This window comes from Ceratotherium simum, chromosome 6 (assembly GCF_057802395.1).
Source record: "Ceratotherium simum simum isolate JZ-2026a chromosome 6, ASM5780239v1, whole genome shotgun sequence".
NCBI classification, from domain to species: domain Eukaryota; kingdom Metazoa; phylum Chordata; class Mammalia; order Perissodactyla; family Rhinocerotidae; genus Ceratotherium; species Ceratotherium simum.
The window spans coordinates 25,972,658-25,986,625 of record NC_141905.1 but is presented as its reverse complement, the minus strand read 5'-3'; the positions used below and the strand labels follow the sequence as shown (position 1 = coordinate 25,986,625).

General features: G+C 43.1%; 1 protein-coding gene across 1 annotated transcript in view; it reads left to right on the top strand.

Annotated features, from left to right (window-relative positions):
* The window catches only part of LRMDA (leucine rich melanocyte differentiation associated), a 1,038,159-nt gene that overhangs the window by 592,735 nt on the left and 431,456 nt on the right, over positions 1-13,968 (top strand). Inside the window, exon 5 of the mRNA XM_087431992.1 lies at positions 4,179-4,296. Within this exon, the coding sequence (XP_087288118.1) occupies positions 4,179-4,296 (118 nt within the window). The remainder of the gene's footprint in view (positions 1-4,178; positions 4,297-13,968) is intronic.

Sequence of the window (13,968 nt, the reverse complement as noted above, 5' to 3'; positions counted from 1 at the left end):
GAAAGCTTTGTGTGTGGCTCTCACTTTTAGAGAATCTGTTTGCAGACAGAGGTGAATGAGTCTTTAAACAACTTCCCAGGATCCCTGATCTCTCCATAACCTCACCTTCCGTATCACAGCCAAGAGTGCCTCTGACTTCCACCCCCCAGGCCCTGGGGCTTTCTCCCAGCCACCTTGGGAAGGTCAGGAAAATTGGAACTGCCCTCTGGAGCTAGGGACGTGAGACTTAGAACTTAGACGGATCTCTTTTCATTAAACAGTGCCTTGGCTTAACAAGCAGTTTTATAAATCTGAAGCTGTCTCCGGGTGTCGCAGGATTTATGGACGGGGGTTTCTGCCATAAAGTGGTTTATGATGGCTGCCTTCTGTGTTATTAGTAGCTGTCTCTTCCTTCAACCATTGCTGTTTGATAATAGCCTTAAAACACCCAGAATTACTTACCTGCAAGCCCCATTCCCAATAGCCCCTGTTGACAGTCTGAATAAGTTTACTGCCCTTTTGTTGTACTTTACCTTCAAAACAAACTGATTGAACCATCAATAGCTCGTGGAAGCTGACAGAGGCATGTCATCTGGACTAGCCCTTGTGATTGCAGGTTATCTGGAGGAGTTAACCTTCCCGCATTGTTAACTGAAATGTTTTATGTACTATGCAACTTTAGGATACGGCTGTGATAACCCCAGTAACTAAGTCATACATCACAGTAAAGAGATTTTGGTGCAACAAATAACCCTGGATTAAATTTACAAGGGTTGAATTGATATTGTAAAAGCCTTCATTCTGTGGCTTCAGGAATCCTCTCTTGTATTTTTATGGCAAACTTGTATTATACTCAGATTGAAGCTGCAGCTTTTGACACCCTGACATGACCTAGAACAAAGGGAAATAGATTTCCCTAGACTGGGATGGGACAGGCAGGCAGAAAGCCCACTGACTTATCACTTGGCAGTAATGTTTGGAGCTAGTTCCAAACCACCAAGGGGCAGGAAGAACTGTAGATGTGGCTGCTGTCTGGGTGCTGTGTACCACAGACATTGGGGCAGGGCAGACTGTGAGCAGAATTGGGAAGGAGACTCTTTGCCACCTTATCAACATCCTAATTCCAGAACTATTAATCTTCATGGTGTTATTTTCACTTGAACGGAGGTTCTCAGCAGGACCAGCAGCATCAGCCCTACCTGAGAACTTATTAGAAATGTAAATTCCAGGTCCTACTCCAGTCACAGTGAATCAGAAATGCTGGGGGTAGTGATGCAATCTGTGTTTCAACAAGCACCCCGGGGCATGCTGATGCCCACTCAATGTTGAGAACCACTGTGCTGGAATATAGGCTCCTTGAAAGCAGGGACCTTGTCTGTTTTGTGCAGCACTTTATGCTCAGCACCTGACACAGTTTCTGGCAGCTGGTGGCTGCTCAATAATTATTTGATGGGTTAGTGAAAGTATGAGTAAGTAAATGAAAGAAGATAGCTCTAAGGGAGGACCTTTGGACCCTGGGCTGAGTCTCAGACTGGACTGTTTGGGACAAGCCTTCCTAGTGTCCCTCAAACCTCTCCAAGCACCAACCAGCTGGAAACCTCAGGCTGGCCATCAAGATGGGAGTCAAGTCACACCTAGTTTCAGAGGTGACTGGCAGCCTATTTCATAGACTGTTTCCTCAATTGTATAAGAGTGCTCTGAAAACAGCAGCTCTTTGTCATCTAAAATTTTTAACTAGCTTAAAAGCCAGCACCTCTCTCTCTCTCCTTTGATTTCAGGGCTGTGATCCAAAGTGGGGCGAAATGACAACGTGCTGTCTGTTGTCATCATGGTTCCTGCCAGCCCTGTGAAGACATCTTTCATTCCATCATTAAACATTGGCTGATTTTCTAATACTGATGTTTTCTTCACCTGAATATTCATCTTTTCCCACCCTACACTTAGTGGGTGTCTTTACTCCTTTGAGCATCACTCCTGACATATTGTTTCCGTCTGTACATGTCTTTATTTGAAAGAATCTGTTGTCATCAAGTCTTTGCTGCTACAAGCATAAGACGGAAGTTTTCTCTGACATTGACTGAGGCCAGTGGGAGTTCTACTGGAGAATAGAAAGGTCATTTGGGCCTTTGTGGAACTTTTCTGATTTGGGATAAGGTTAGGGGGCATTTGGAGAGGGAAGGGGGAGGCTCAGGGAAAAGTAGGAAAGAAGGTAATAGATTGAGGCCAGGGAGGAAGCAGGAAGTAGATAGTCAAATTCCCAGGACCTCAGATGTTAGGGTAGACATTTCTGGGGAGAAAAACTATACCTCAAAAGAATTCAGATACATTGGCGTTAAAAACACATCATATAAAGGTTATGACTGGAGGCCTCTAAGCTATCGACTCTTGCTTTTGAGTAATCAGCTAAGTCTTTTTCCTGGACAAGCATATGGAAGCCACTTGGTGATGTGAAACCACCTTATGAATGTGGGAGCCGGCCTTGGGGACCCAAGGCTCCCCTGAGGAGGGAGGCACCACATACCCTGAGTAACATTTGCCCTGAGGAAAAGCTAAGTGTGTGAGGTTGCTTTACTTGAGGTTTTTTTGTTCCTCTTATTCCTCCTCCAGCCATTAGTTTTCAGGCATTCAGTGAATAATGTTAGGTGCCTTTCTCTGTGCTCCCCAAACTACTTTGTGCATAACCTCAATCTTGGCACTTAGCTATGCTAGTTTCTAATTTCTCTATGTGAGTCCATCATTCTCCATTACACTGAGAACCCCTTTAAGAGCAGGAACCATGTCGTAATCACCTCTGTATACCAATGACCTGGTACATAGTAGGTGCTCAAGAGATATTCGTGCAACTGAAGTGAACGTTATTGATCTCAGCTTTATTGCGTCCATTCTAATGCTACTTTCCAGGATCTTATGAGGATGAGCAAAAAAATGTGTCCCTGCCCTAAAGAAATTTATAATTAGGTGAGGACATCAACTAAATACCAATAAAACAATTAAAAACCAACAAAATGTTAAACTGTATGGTGCTGACATTGTATCGTGGGAGTGCTGAGAAGGGAGAAAGCAATGTGGGCTGGAGGTGCAGAAGAAAACTTCATGGGGGTTGGGATTTGAAAGTTGAGTGAATACTGAGGAGGCTGGGTACAGGAAAGAAATGAGAGATTCCCGTAGAGATAATCCATTGCTCTTGACATTGGGTACTTACCTCTTCTTCCTAAGCGGGACAAGGTCTAAACAATTACTCCTTTGATTGATGGGGGCTTGATGGACAGCATCTGGGTTGGTGACTGTCACTGAGGAAGGAGAAGTATAGGCAAGTATCTATACCTTTTCTATATTTATTTATATGTTTATAAACCTGTCCCCTGGCCCAGTGGATCTTCTCCATATACACTTACTTGAGGTTAGTTCATCACACAAGTATCCATTGGCTTATCCCTGGAAGCCATAATGGATACCAAAGACTGTTTCTAGACGAATGGAGAGCACATAGCATTTGTTGGGCTATTAATATCTCCTAGAAACCAACCTCCCCTATTTTTCCTTGATAAAGATAATCTTCATAGTGCCAGTGTGGAAATAACTCAGTGATGATGAGAAAAAAGCCCTTAAGACCTCTGTTTGATTCCTCAAGGAAGCATTTCTCAGCTATATGTGTTTGTTGGTTCTCTCCCAGGTTGTTACAACCTGTATCCTAACTTATTTTCCTGGATGGCAAGTCAGTCTCTTGTCTCAGCTTCAAATTGAAGATTTGTTGTTATCTCAGATATGAGAGTGATACAGATGACCCATAGGAATGGTAAGGGCATAAATGGTACAGTCAGGTTGTAGGTTAGTTTCACTGAGAACTTTCTGTTTAGCAAAGAAGCTAGGCCCATTTTCCAGAAGGGAAGGAGGGAAATATATTGATAAGATCTTCCTTGCTAATCCAGGTGTGTGTGTATGTATCTACCTTTGAGTCAAAAGCAGCCATTAGTGTACGTTTTTAAAATTTAGTTGTGTGTCTGTGTAAAATATAACCATTTGGGTTTCCTCAAAGAGCAATTATTCATTCTATGTGAAAGAAGAGAGGAGAAGCAGCAGCCAAGGTCTCGGCTTCTGTAGACCTAGTGGTGTCGATTCCCAAGTATCAGACAAATTGCGTGGATCTTTGAGGCTGTCACCCCAGCCTTTCTGAGTTGTCCCAGACTTTTCTTTTCCAGATGCTTTGTTCTGCACAAGCTGCCCAATTTGAAGTTTCTGGATGCCCGGAAAGTAACCAGACAAGAACGAGAGGAAGCTTTGGTCAGAGGGGCGTTCATGAAGGTGGTGAAGCCCAAGGTAAGCTGCCTGGTCCCTGGTCTTCGCAGGGAGTTGTGTCTCACTTCGTTGGTTACTCTTTGAGCATGGAGGATGTCCTCCTTTGTGTTTAGAGTGCAGGAGGGATCTCACACTAGGGTTTCATCCATGGATATACTGTTGACCAAACAAGAAATAGGACTGGGTATAAATTGGGTCTTCCCATGACCCAGTTTAAGAGGATCTTATTTGTAAGGTGATTTTACCCAGATGGCTCTTTTCCAATAAAGCAGCACCATACACAGCCCAGTGGTGACATTCCTGGGGGCGTATTTCAGGCCTCCTTGAAGATGTTTTATATATAAGGTGGGACCTCTACAGGTCTGGAGCTGAGAAAGAAGAAAGCGCTGGGCATTTACTGTTTCTTAGGTGGGTAGGATTCTTCCAGCGCCTCAGAGGGGGCACTACTTTCTTGGGACCAAAGAGGAGCTAGGGGAGAGAGATTTTCTTCTGTCCACAAGTGAGGGCTCAATAGCTCTCAGAGATATGGTAAGTAGGGAAGGCAATGTTTTCTGACAATGTGACCTGGGACTGGTGTGTGCTCCGTACATGTAGCTCTCCAGAGCTCATGGGAATGGTGTTTACTGACCTTTCTTTTATCAGCTGAGTCTGCATTGAGGCCATGGAAGTGAACACCATGTCATCTTAGTGACAGCATCAATGAGACAGGGGAGATTTGGCTTTGGGTGTTAGATTCCGACACAAGGAGATTTTTAAGGACATGAACAACTATCTCTTTGGGAGGAGTTGGAGTCCTTCAAGGCTAGAGAATGGACTTGATGACCTTTGATGACCCCTTTGGAGGTCCCTCACTGCCCTGGAGCTCTGTGGAGCTAGCTTCCTGTGGGATCCTAGCTTGTGTGTTGAAAACATTGGCCCAGAAATCCTAGAGGTCTAGTTTGTCCTCACTTATTGACTTAGAGCCCTCTGCACGTGCATTGGAAATGATTAAAAAGGGAAGGAGAGAAAAACAAACAGAACCAAAACAGAAAAATGAAACCTCTTCCATCAAGTAGCTCAGCTGGCAGTAGACCTCAGGCCACTTTCTTTTGCTGAATCCATGAGGTGCAACTTATTTCCCGTTATGCTGAATAAATTGCTAACAGTTGTGGAAATATACGATATGGAGGGTATAATACTGGCAGATAAATGTATTGTTACCTGTTTCAGCATGTGGGAAATTAATTGAGTGATTCATTTCGTAGCTATTAAAGTGTTAACAGTTTTCCGTATCGAGGCATAGATTTGATGTATTGCTCATGACTGCCTTTAGTTATTCCAGCTTTTGTAATTTTGTCCAAATGAAGTAATTTATTTCTAGGCCTTCTTTTCTTTTTTTTGGTTAAAAGATTCCAGAGACAGCCAACACTACCAAACCAAAGTACAGCAAATGAATTTTTAATAATATCTTGGGTTCCTGCTCATCTTACATTTCTCACCTTCATGTATACATGCACTTCATGGAATAAATCAATATTTCTCCTGCTCTCATGGTCTTTGACATCGGAAGCTCTACATTGTCACTGGAAATCTGAGGGGGTACGAAATGTAATACCCACCATATTTGGGTGGGGTGCTCCATGTGTGTCCACCGCTGTTCTAAGGTTTTTTCGATACAGATTTGTGAGTTCTCACATAACCCCATAATGTAGAAGGAAGGGAGCTCTGGCTTACTCTACAGATGAGGTAACTCAGGCCTGGAGATGTTAATTGGGCTGCCGAAATCACCCGACTAGTAATTGCTGGAGCTGGAGCTTTACCCGTGTGTCTGACCACAGAGCCCGCATTCTTCCACTCTGATTTCTTACCCCTGGAGCAGAGAGCTAAACATTTTCCCTGTGCATCTCTCTGTTCAAACAGAACCTCATAGGAACCTAAATGAAGACCACAGATAAAAGCAGGGCTGTTCCGTTGGAGTAGAGATGATGCGGGGAAGGGACAGAAATCCTCCCCTCATTTGAAAGCAAGTGGAAATGGCTCCTTAAAATCCAGTAGTAGCTGGTTCTCTGAGTCATTAGCAGCATTCAGCAGAAATGCTCTTCAAAGCTCCAAATTAGTTTCTAATCAATTATAGAATTAACTCATGTTTGTGTGATTGACTCGAACATCTTTACTAACTGTGTTAAGCTTAAAAATATCTGTTAATTATTTGAGGAGAGACAAAAATACTCTGACAAAGCATGGGGACCTTTGGTTGTTATCGTTTTGTAGAGTCACATGCTTTCCAAACTGGAGAGGACTTCAGAAATCATCTCATCTGTGATCTCATTTTATGGGTGAGGGAACTGGGAGAGGATGTAGTTTCCTAAGGTCCCCACAGTCCTGTGGAGGCAGAACTGGGACCAGAACCCAGGGGTCTGGGCTTCTAGTTAAGTGTTCTATTTACACCATGATCCTTCAAGTACACTGCAAGATTTCTCTGTGTTCCTGGTTTCATATCAAACCGTATGCCTCTCTTGAATGGCAGACAATTCCCTTTTGTCTGTCGTTTTCAGAGATATGCACTGGTACTTTTTTTGCAGATAGAAAGAGGCCAAATGAGCTCCTTGCTGAATTAATAAATTGGTGTTAAAAAGCCTGGTTCTCATCTGCTCACAGTATGTACAGACTTATGTTTGTTTCTATGCAGGTGTGTATATATGCTTTCCTTCTCTGTGTATATATACATATGTATGTTCTGGGAGGTATGTGTACACCCAGAGTCAGCTTCTAAGTGGAGAGCAATTTCCTCCCCGTAAATTGCCAATGCTGTGCTGAGCACAATTGCTGAAGACCTATTTTTCATAACAGAATCGGAATCTCAAGTTGGCTTCTGTCCTTTCTGAGGCAGCAGCGGCCTGTTGTGCTTATTCAGCAGAATGTTCTGATGGATGATCAAGGGGGCCGTGATTTGGGAAGCTGTTTTCATTTTATTCCCTGACATAAAGTATTTGGGAGAATGGAAATGCCTCTCCAATCACAGCCCTTGCTTTGGTGGTAGGGAGTGGGCAGTCTGGGTGTTCTCGGTTGATGCAAATACAAAATCATCCAGTAACTAATAAACCCCCTATGTCATAAAGGTTGATTTGGTACCTGGCGGGCCCTGGCACTTGAGTGTGAGTTCTCTCTTGCTTTCTCTCACGAGGACACATTTCTCCTTCATTGCTGCCTTTTGGTTTTTGTTGTTTAAAAGCTGCCTTCTGTCTGAGCTCTGAAAGATGCTGTCATTCATTAGCAAGTGATAGCTAATACTACAAGAGACTCTTCTAGACTTGTGTGTTTGCGCACGTGTGCGTGTGTGGTGTTAGTGGACCTGCAACAGCCAGGCTTTGCTTATTTCTCGGAATTAAAAGAATATGTATATATCTTTGTTAAATATTGGCTATTGAATCATGTCACTGTCAATGCAGAGAGCCCCAAGCTGGATGCAGAGAAAGTTGACACCCCCAAAGAAAGGCTTCTGTAATGACCAGACCGTGACCCCCTCTCACTGCACTGGGAAACGTAGATCAAAGCAGTGTAGAGGCCTGTCCAGGAGAGAGTGCATGGTGGGCACGCCAGCCCTGTGTATCAGAGAGAGAGTTCAAGAATTTGACAGTCAGAATTGCTTAATTGTGTCCTGGCTTTGTAATTATTCATCCCTTTTCTGGCAAAGAGCACAGTTGTCATTTCTTTAACATAATTATTTAAAGCTGAGCCCTCTTGTTTACAGGCATGTATATAACGTTGGCTACCAACTGTTTAATCTTCAGAACCTTATAGAAGCGATGGGGAGAACAGATACAGGGACAACTGCACTGAGAATCGCAGCCTCATTTAGGAAGTGTTTTGACATGGGTATTTTTGCTTATAATTGTGGTCATTCACTGATGGGTAAGATATGGTAATAGGTATGTTTGTGAGTGTCAACGTGTCCTTGAAAATATGTTGCATGTCTTTACGTGGGCATGCCTGGGTTTCCTATCATGTGTAGTTTGTGTATTTGTGTAGTTTTGCATAGTTTGTATATTTGTGTATGTGTATCTTGGGGATATTTTTGGGGGGCGGGGTGTGTGAGAGATAGAGAGAGAAAGGGAGGGTGGGAGAGAGGGAGATGTGTTGTATTAGAGGAATAAGATTCTGAGCACATGAACCTTCTGGAAATCTTTTTTATTCTCATCTTTAGACTGAAAGTTGAAAGTTATTTGGTCCAAGGATCACCCGCTTCCATGACTACGCTACACACTCCTACTCTTGACGCTTGGAGTTGGGCCCTAATTCCCCTGGGTACTTTTAGTTTCTTCCGTCTGTGTCTATGTTTTTGGATTTCCACAAAAAAGGCAACCTAGGATAAAGATGGGGAATGGAAGCATCGGGATGAAGCAGCTGCTTATCCACTGGGGTGTCAGCTCAATGAGGGCAGGAACTTTGCCATTTTGATTGCTCCCATATCCCCAGTGCCTGGTCTGCAGCAGAGGCTCAACCACTACTTGTCAAAAGAATGAACCAGAGCATATTGTAAGATTCTTCATGAAAGGTAGTCCATTTTTTTATTGCCTCAATATGGTCCTCTGGAAAAGCAGGAAAGGAACCTTTGCCTTAAGAAAATGTGATAACTTGAATCTGTGCATTGGTGGAAAAGAGAGATTCTGGGTTGCGTATTTGTTTTTCCAAAGGATTTACCCTGGGATTTCTTACAATGGCAAAACCTAGGGCCTCCGTGATTCCCTGTGTCTTGGCTTTTCCATCAGGTAGCATTTCTAGGGGAGGCAAGGGTGTGATCTGAAGCTGCCTGCTCCCTGTCACTGCTTAGGGTGTTCCCTGAGTCCTTCTCTCAGAATTCACCTGCTCATATCAGGGCTTTTGGGAAATAAAAAGTAGCTATTCTCAAAAAACATGTTGGGATGCTCCATAAGTCTGTGTGTAGTTAGAATGAAATTTCCCTTGTTTTAGCTGCTATTGTACTTTTTGTCTGTACCATAAGGAGCACTGCCTAGTGACTTCTTTGGTTCATGCCTACCCTAGCCCTTTACTAAGTGCTACCCTGTTCTAAAGCACAGTGTGTCTGTCTTTCATACCTTCTGTTACCCCTATCTAGCCAATTGCAAACACGTGAAAGGTTATCAGAAACTACATCTAGATTTATTGCAATTACTAACATTTACTCTGCACTCAATATTTTTAAGAATACATAATTTACATTAAGCCAGGATATGCTTGTAAATAAATATTGTAAACCACAAGTACATGCAGTTAAATAGTAGATAAGCCAATATATGTTGAAAGTTCTTTATGGTGTCAAGCGTTCAGAAGAAAGCTAAAAATGGTAGTTGATTTTTTGGATATTCCTAACTACCTGAATTTGTTAGTGTTTTATGGTTCTTTTCTGTTTTCACACAGATGTTTCTTGTCTAGAGACATATTTAGATTCTATTGTCAGTTACTTTATAGTAAATTTTGAAGGGAGGAAAAATTTTTAATTAATTTCTTTTTTGGAAAATGCTTAGGCAGTGTGTTTAGAAACAACTCTGGAAGCCAAAAATTTTCAGTTTGTTTGTTTTTCATTCTTATTCCTGATTTCACAGTTTGCCACATTTATTTGAGGGGGAATCACTTACAGATTTTGTATTTCTCCATTTTTGCACCATGGCATCCCATGTCTTGAGTAAATGCTTTCCGAGTATTGCTCTTTGGAGGCAATTTCTGTAGCTTTTCACTACCTTGCATTTGGATAACAACCCTCTGAAATCAGAGATAGACTGGTACAGGAAAGTTGTGTCTCCAGCGTCCTGGAAAAGCCCTGTGGATGGAGAATTGAAATCCACAATAGAGAGAAGGACATGAAACAGAACTGTAGGTGCTGTTGGCAGCCTCTCAGAGCCACTCCCAGGAGTCCCTGGGGCCTGGGCCAAGGATACATAGTAGGTATTCCTCTCCACTAAGCCTAATGCCTTTGAGATGTTGTGTCTCTGTCCGAGTCATTGGCTTTCATTGCACCTCAGTGGCCCAGCTCCACACACTTCTTCTTTTTGGCCTCCAAAACATTCACTTTTGTCCAAAGATATTTGGACATACACATGCCTGGAGGATTATGGAAGTAAGTGGCACTTTGTGGGGAATTAGATAAGTATCCCTAAGATACTTTGCACAGCCTCTGGAACCTCACACTTGGAAGAAGTAGATTGCATTGTTTGTCTAAAATTGTTCCTTTCTCTCTGCCGTTGCCATTGTTCCCCCTCTGAGGGAGGAGTACACTTCCCCATCCCATTGACTTTGGCCCTGGCCATGTGACGCTTTGGCCAATCGGGTGTGAGTGGAAGTGACAGCATGCCAATTCTGGGCCAAGGCCTTACGAGGCACCATGTGTTTCCACTCACCCCTCTTGCATGTCTGCCATTTTCTATGAAAACAATGTGAGATACACATTGAGCAGACCCAAACCTGACCTGAAGTCTGAAGTACAACTACCCCAGCCAACTACAGACCTCTGCACAAGAAATAAGTGCTTGTTGTAAGCCACTAGGATTTTGAGGAGTAGCGTTGCTGCAGAAATCTGACTAATAGGCCATCCCTCCACTCACCCTGCCCTCTGGTCCTTCCCTGGCCACTTGAACCAGGGCTCTTAATTAGAACACAACTTGGGGTTTAGTGAAGTTAATGACAGTTTTTGGTGCCACAGCACCAACTTCTGTAGGCTTTCTGGATGCTTAACTAATTAGGATCACAAGGCCAGCCTAAGGGTCAACTGGCTGTCTAGTGGTGCATGGTTAGATGCATTGAAGCTTTCTAAAATGGGAGTGAAAACAAAACCTAGCATGTATTACATGTCCACTGTGTACTAAGGATTGTACTAGTGACTTAATATTATTTCTAATTTTCTCCTGGAACTTGAATCTATAAATGAAGAAACTGATGATCAGAGAACTTACATATATTACCTAAAATTATAGAGCAAGGTGAAATAGGGTTCTTCCCCAGGTCTGCCTAGGCCCCAAACCTCATGCTTTTTTGTTTGTATATCTTAAATTTCATTAAGCAGGCATGGAGATATGATGGGAGGCAGGAGTAAAAGAGCAGGAAAACAAGGACATGGAACGGAGCCAATGGTAACTTTGTAATTTCCGACTTTGACCTTGTGACCACACATCCCAGAGCATTTTGGTGAAATGCATGAACTAGGCAGAGAATTTCAGGAGCCAGGCTGTGGAGGGCTCTATTTGTTAGGCCAAGTTTGCAATTTATCTTAAGATGAAGAAAAGGAACCTTGGCAGGGTTTGAAGTGGGAGAAAATTATGGACAGGTCTGTGCTTGGGTCCCTAGGTGTCTGGGAGACAGAGCAGTCGTGCTCTGTGTACCAAAGGTGTTTTGGAAATCTGTGCAGAGGCAGCTGCTGGTCTGAGGCTGCCCAGCATTCAGAGCACCCAGGCCAGTGTTGGTGCTCAGGTGGCCACAGAGATGAAAGAGCTGGGCCTGAGAGCCCTCCTCCAGGGACTGCAGGGAGGGGTCTGGGTGGTAGCCAGCAGCTCAGATGTTGGGATGAGGAGAAAGCCAATGGCTGTCAGAGACCCAATAGTAACTCCCCTGGCAATGGGTCAATGGCATTCTAGAAAGTCTTTTGACATGTTCTTACCCAAAAGACCCTGTTCCCTATCGTATCAGTTGTATTAGTTTTTGGGGTTTTTTTTGTTTTTTTTTAATTTTTAATTAATTAGTTTTTTTATTGCAGTAACATTGATTTATAACATTGTATAAATTTCAGGTGTACATCATTATACTTCTATTTCTGCATAGATTACATCATGTTCACCACCCAAATACTAGTTAAAATCCATCACCACACACGTGTGCCTAATCATCCCTTTTGCCCTCCTCCCTCCCCACTTACCCTCTGGTAACCACCAATCCAATCTCTGTCTCCATGAGTTTGTTTGTTGTTGTTGTTATCTTCTACTTATGAGTGAGATCATACTGTATTTGACCTTCTTGCTCTGACTTATTTCGCTTAGCATAAGGAGTAAATTTAAGGCTTCTTAACTGGACCATGGAAGGTCCTCATTTGTGTGATCTCTGGTAATGATTGAGAAGGAGCCTTAAGAGCCGATTATGTCTGTAATCTGTACATTTTCAGCTTGACATTTTCTTGATCCACTTTAGAAGACGGCTTTTGGTATTTTGCTTTTGCAATTTAGGCTTTTTTTATTATTTTAAAAAATTAAGCTTGAAAAGAAAGAGATAAGGAAGAGGAAAATAAAGATGCTTCCTTAAGAAAGTGGGTTCTCAGAGAATAAAGTTGGGGTGCTGATTTAAAGTTACCCATGTTTAAAACTAACATTACTCCGTGTTCTGTGTGCAGCTTCCCGGCTTGGCAGGGGGCTGCTCTCCGTGGCAGGTGTGTTGGTGTGCTTGGATAGCCCCTCTCCTTAGTATGCTTTACTCCACTTGCTATCCCCAGCTCACGCACTAATTCTTTTCTTTGAGCCTGGTGATTCCAGGCCAGTGATGAGGAGGAGTGGTTGCAACTACAGAGCATCTTGTCTAGGAACAGAGTAAAAAGGTCAGCAACTGAGGTCTGGGTGAAGGGAGGATCATGAAAGCGTGAGTGTTCCCACCTTCAGTCAAACCAGGGCCCTGCTCTCTCTCCTTCTGAACTCTGGAGCTTCATAATGCTCTGCCTTGCTTGGGAAGTGTCTTCTGGGCTCATGGAAACATCAAACGGTAAGGATGAACCCTCAAGCAGAGAGGCATCCTGGAAGGCAGGGAAGCCTGTAGGATGGATGGGTCAGTGGGTAACCACACAGATGCCAGGCCACTGCGGAAAAACTGTCAACATTGTTCTAAAGCTAACTTTGATTGCATGTTAATATTATTTGCAATTCCATGGCTAAGGGAGAAGGAGAAAATGAGGATGGCGTGGTCCCAATTTCTACTGTTGAGTTCTGGTTATTTCCAAACTGCCTGCAACTAATAGCAGAGGTACCAGTTTGCTAGGGCTGCCATAACAAAGTACCACAGCCTGGGTGGCTTAAACAGCAGAAACTCATTTTCTCATAGTTCCGGAGGCTGAAGTCCAAGATCAAGGTGTCTGCAGTATTGGATTCTTCTGAGGCCTCTGTCCTTGCCTTGCAGATGGCTGCCTTCTCACTGTGTCCTCACATTGCTGTCTTTATGTGCATGCACATCACTACTATCTCTTTGTGTGTCCAGATATCCTCTTCTTATAAGGACATGTCACATTGGATTAAGGCCCACACTAATGGCCTCATTTTAGCTTACCCACCGCTTTAAAGGCCCTGTCTCCAAATATAGACACATTCTGAGGTACTGGAGGTTAGGGCTTCAACATAAGAATTTTGGGGGGATACAATTCAGCCTAAAACATCAGACAAGATGAGTGAACTTTTAAGAAGAAGATATAAAAGAAAATTCATGTAAGCTTAGTGATAAAAGGGATGTCTCTGGTATTTAACATTTACTTGTTGTTTTCCTCGTCGCCAAAAGCCTAAGAAGCAAAGTAGCGGATAGGATCAAGTAGTAGGACACTCTTAGGTTATCCAACTTGAATGGAGGTAAAGGTCTTCACAAAGTTTGATTGAAATAAAAATCTGATCTGTTTGTCTGAAGGTGGCTCATAGGTACTTTTCAGGGTGTCATCCAGATGAGTGCCCAGCAGGTATGCACAGGTAAGTAGCATTATCA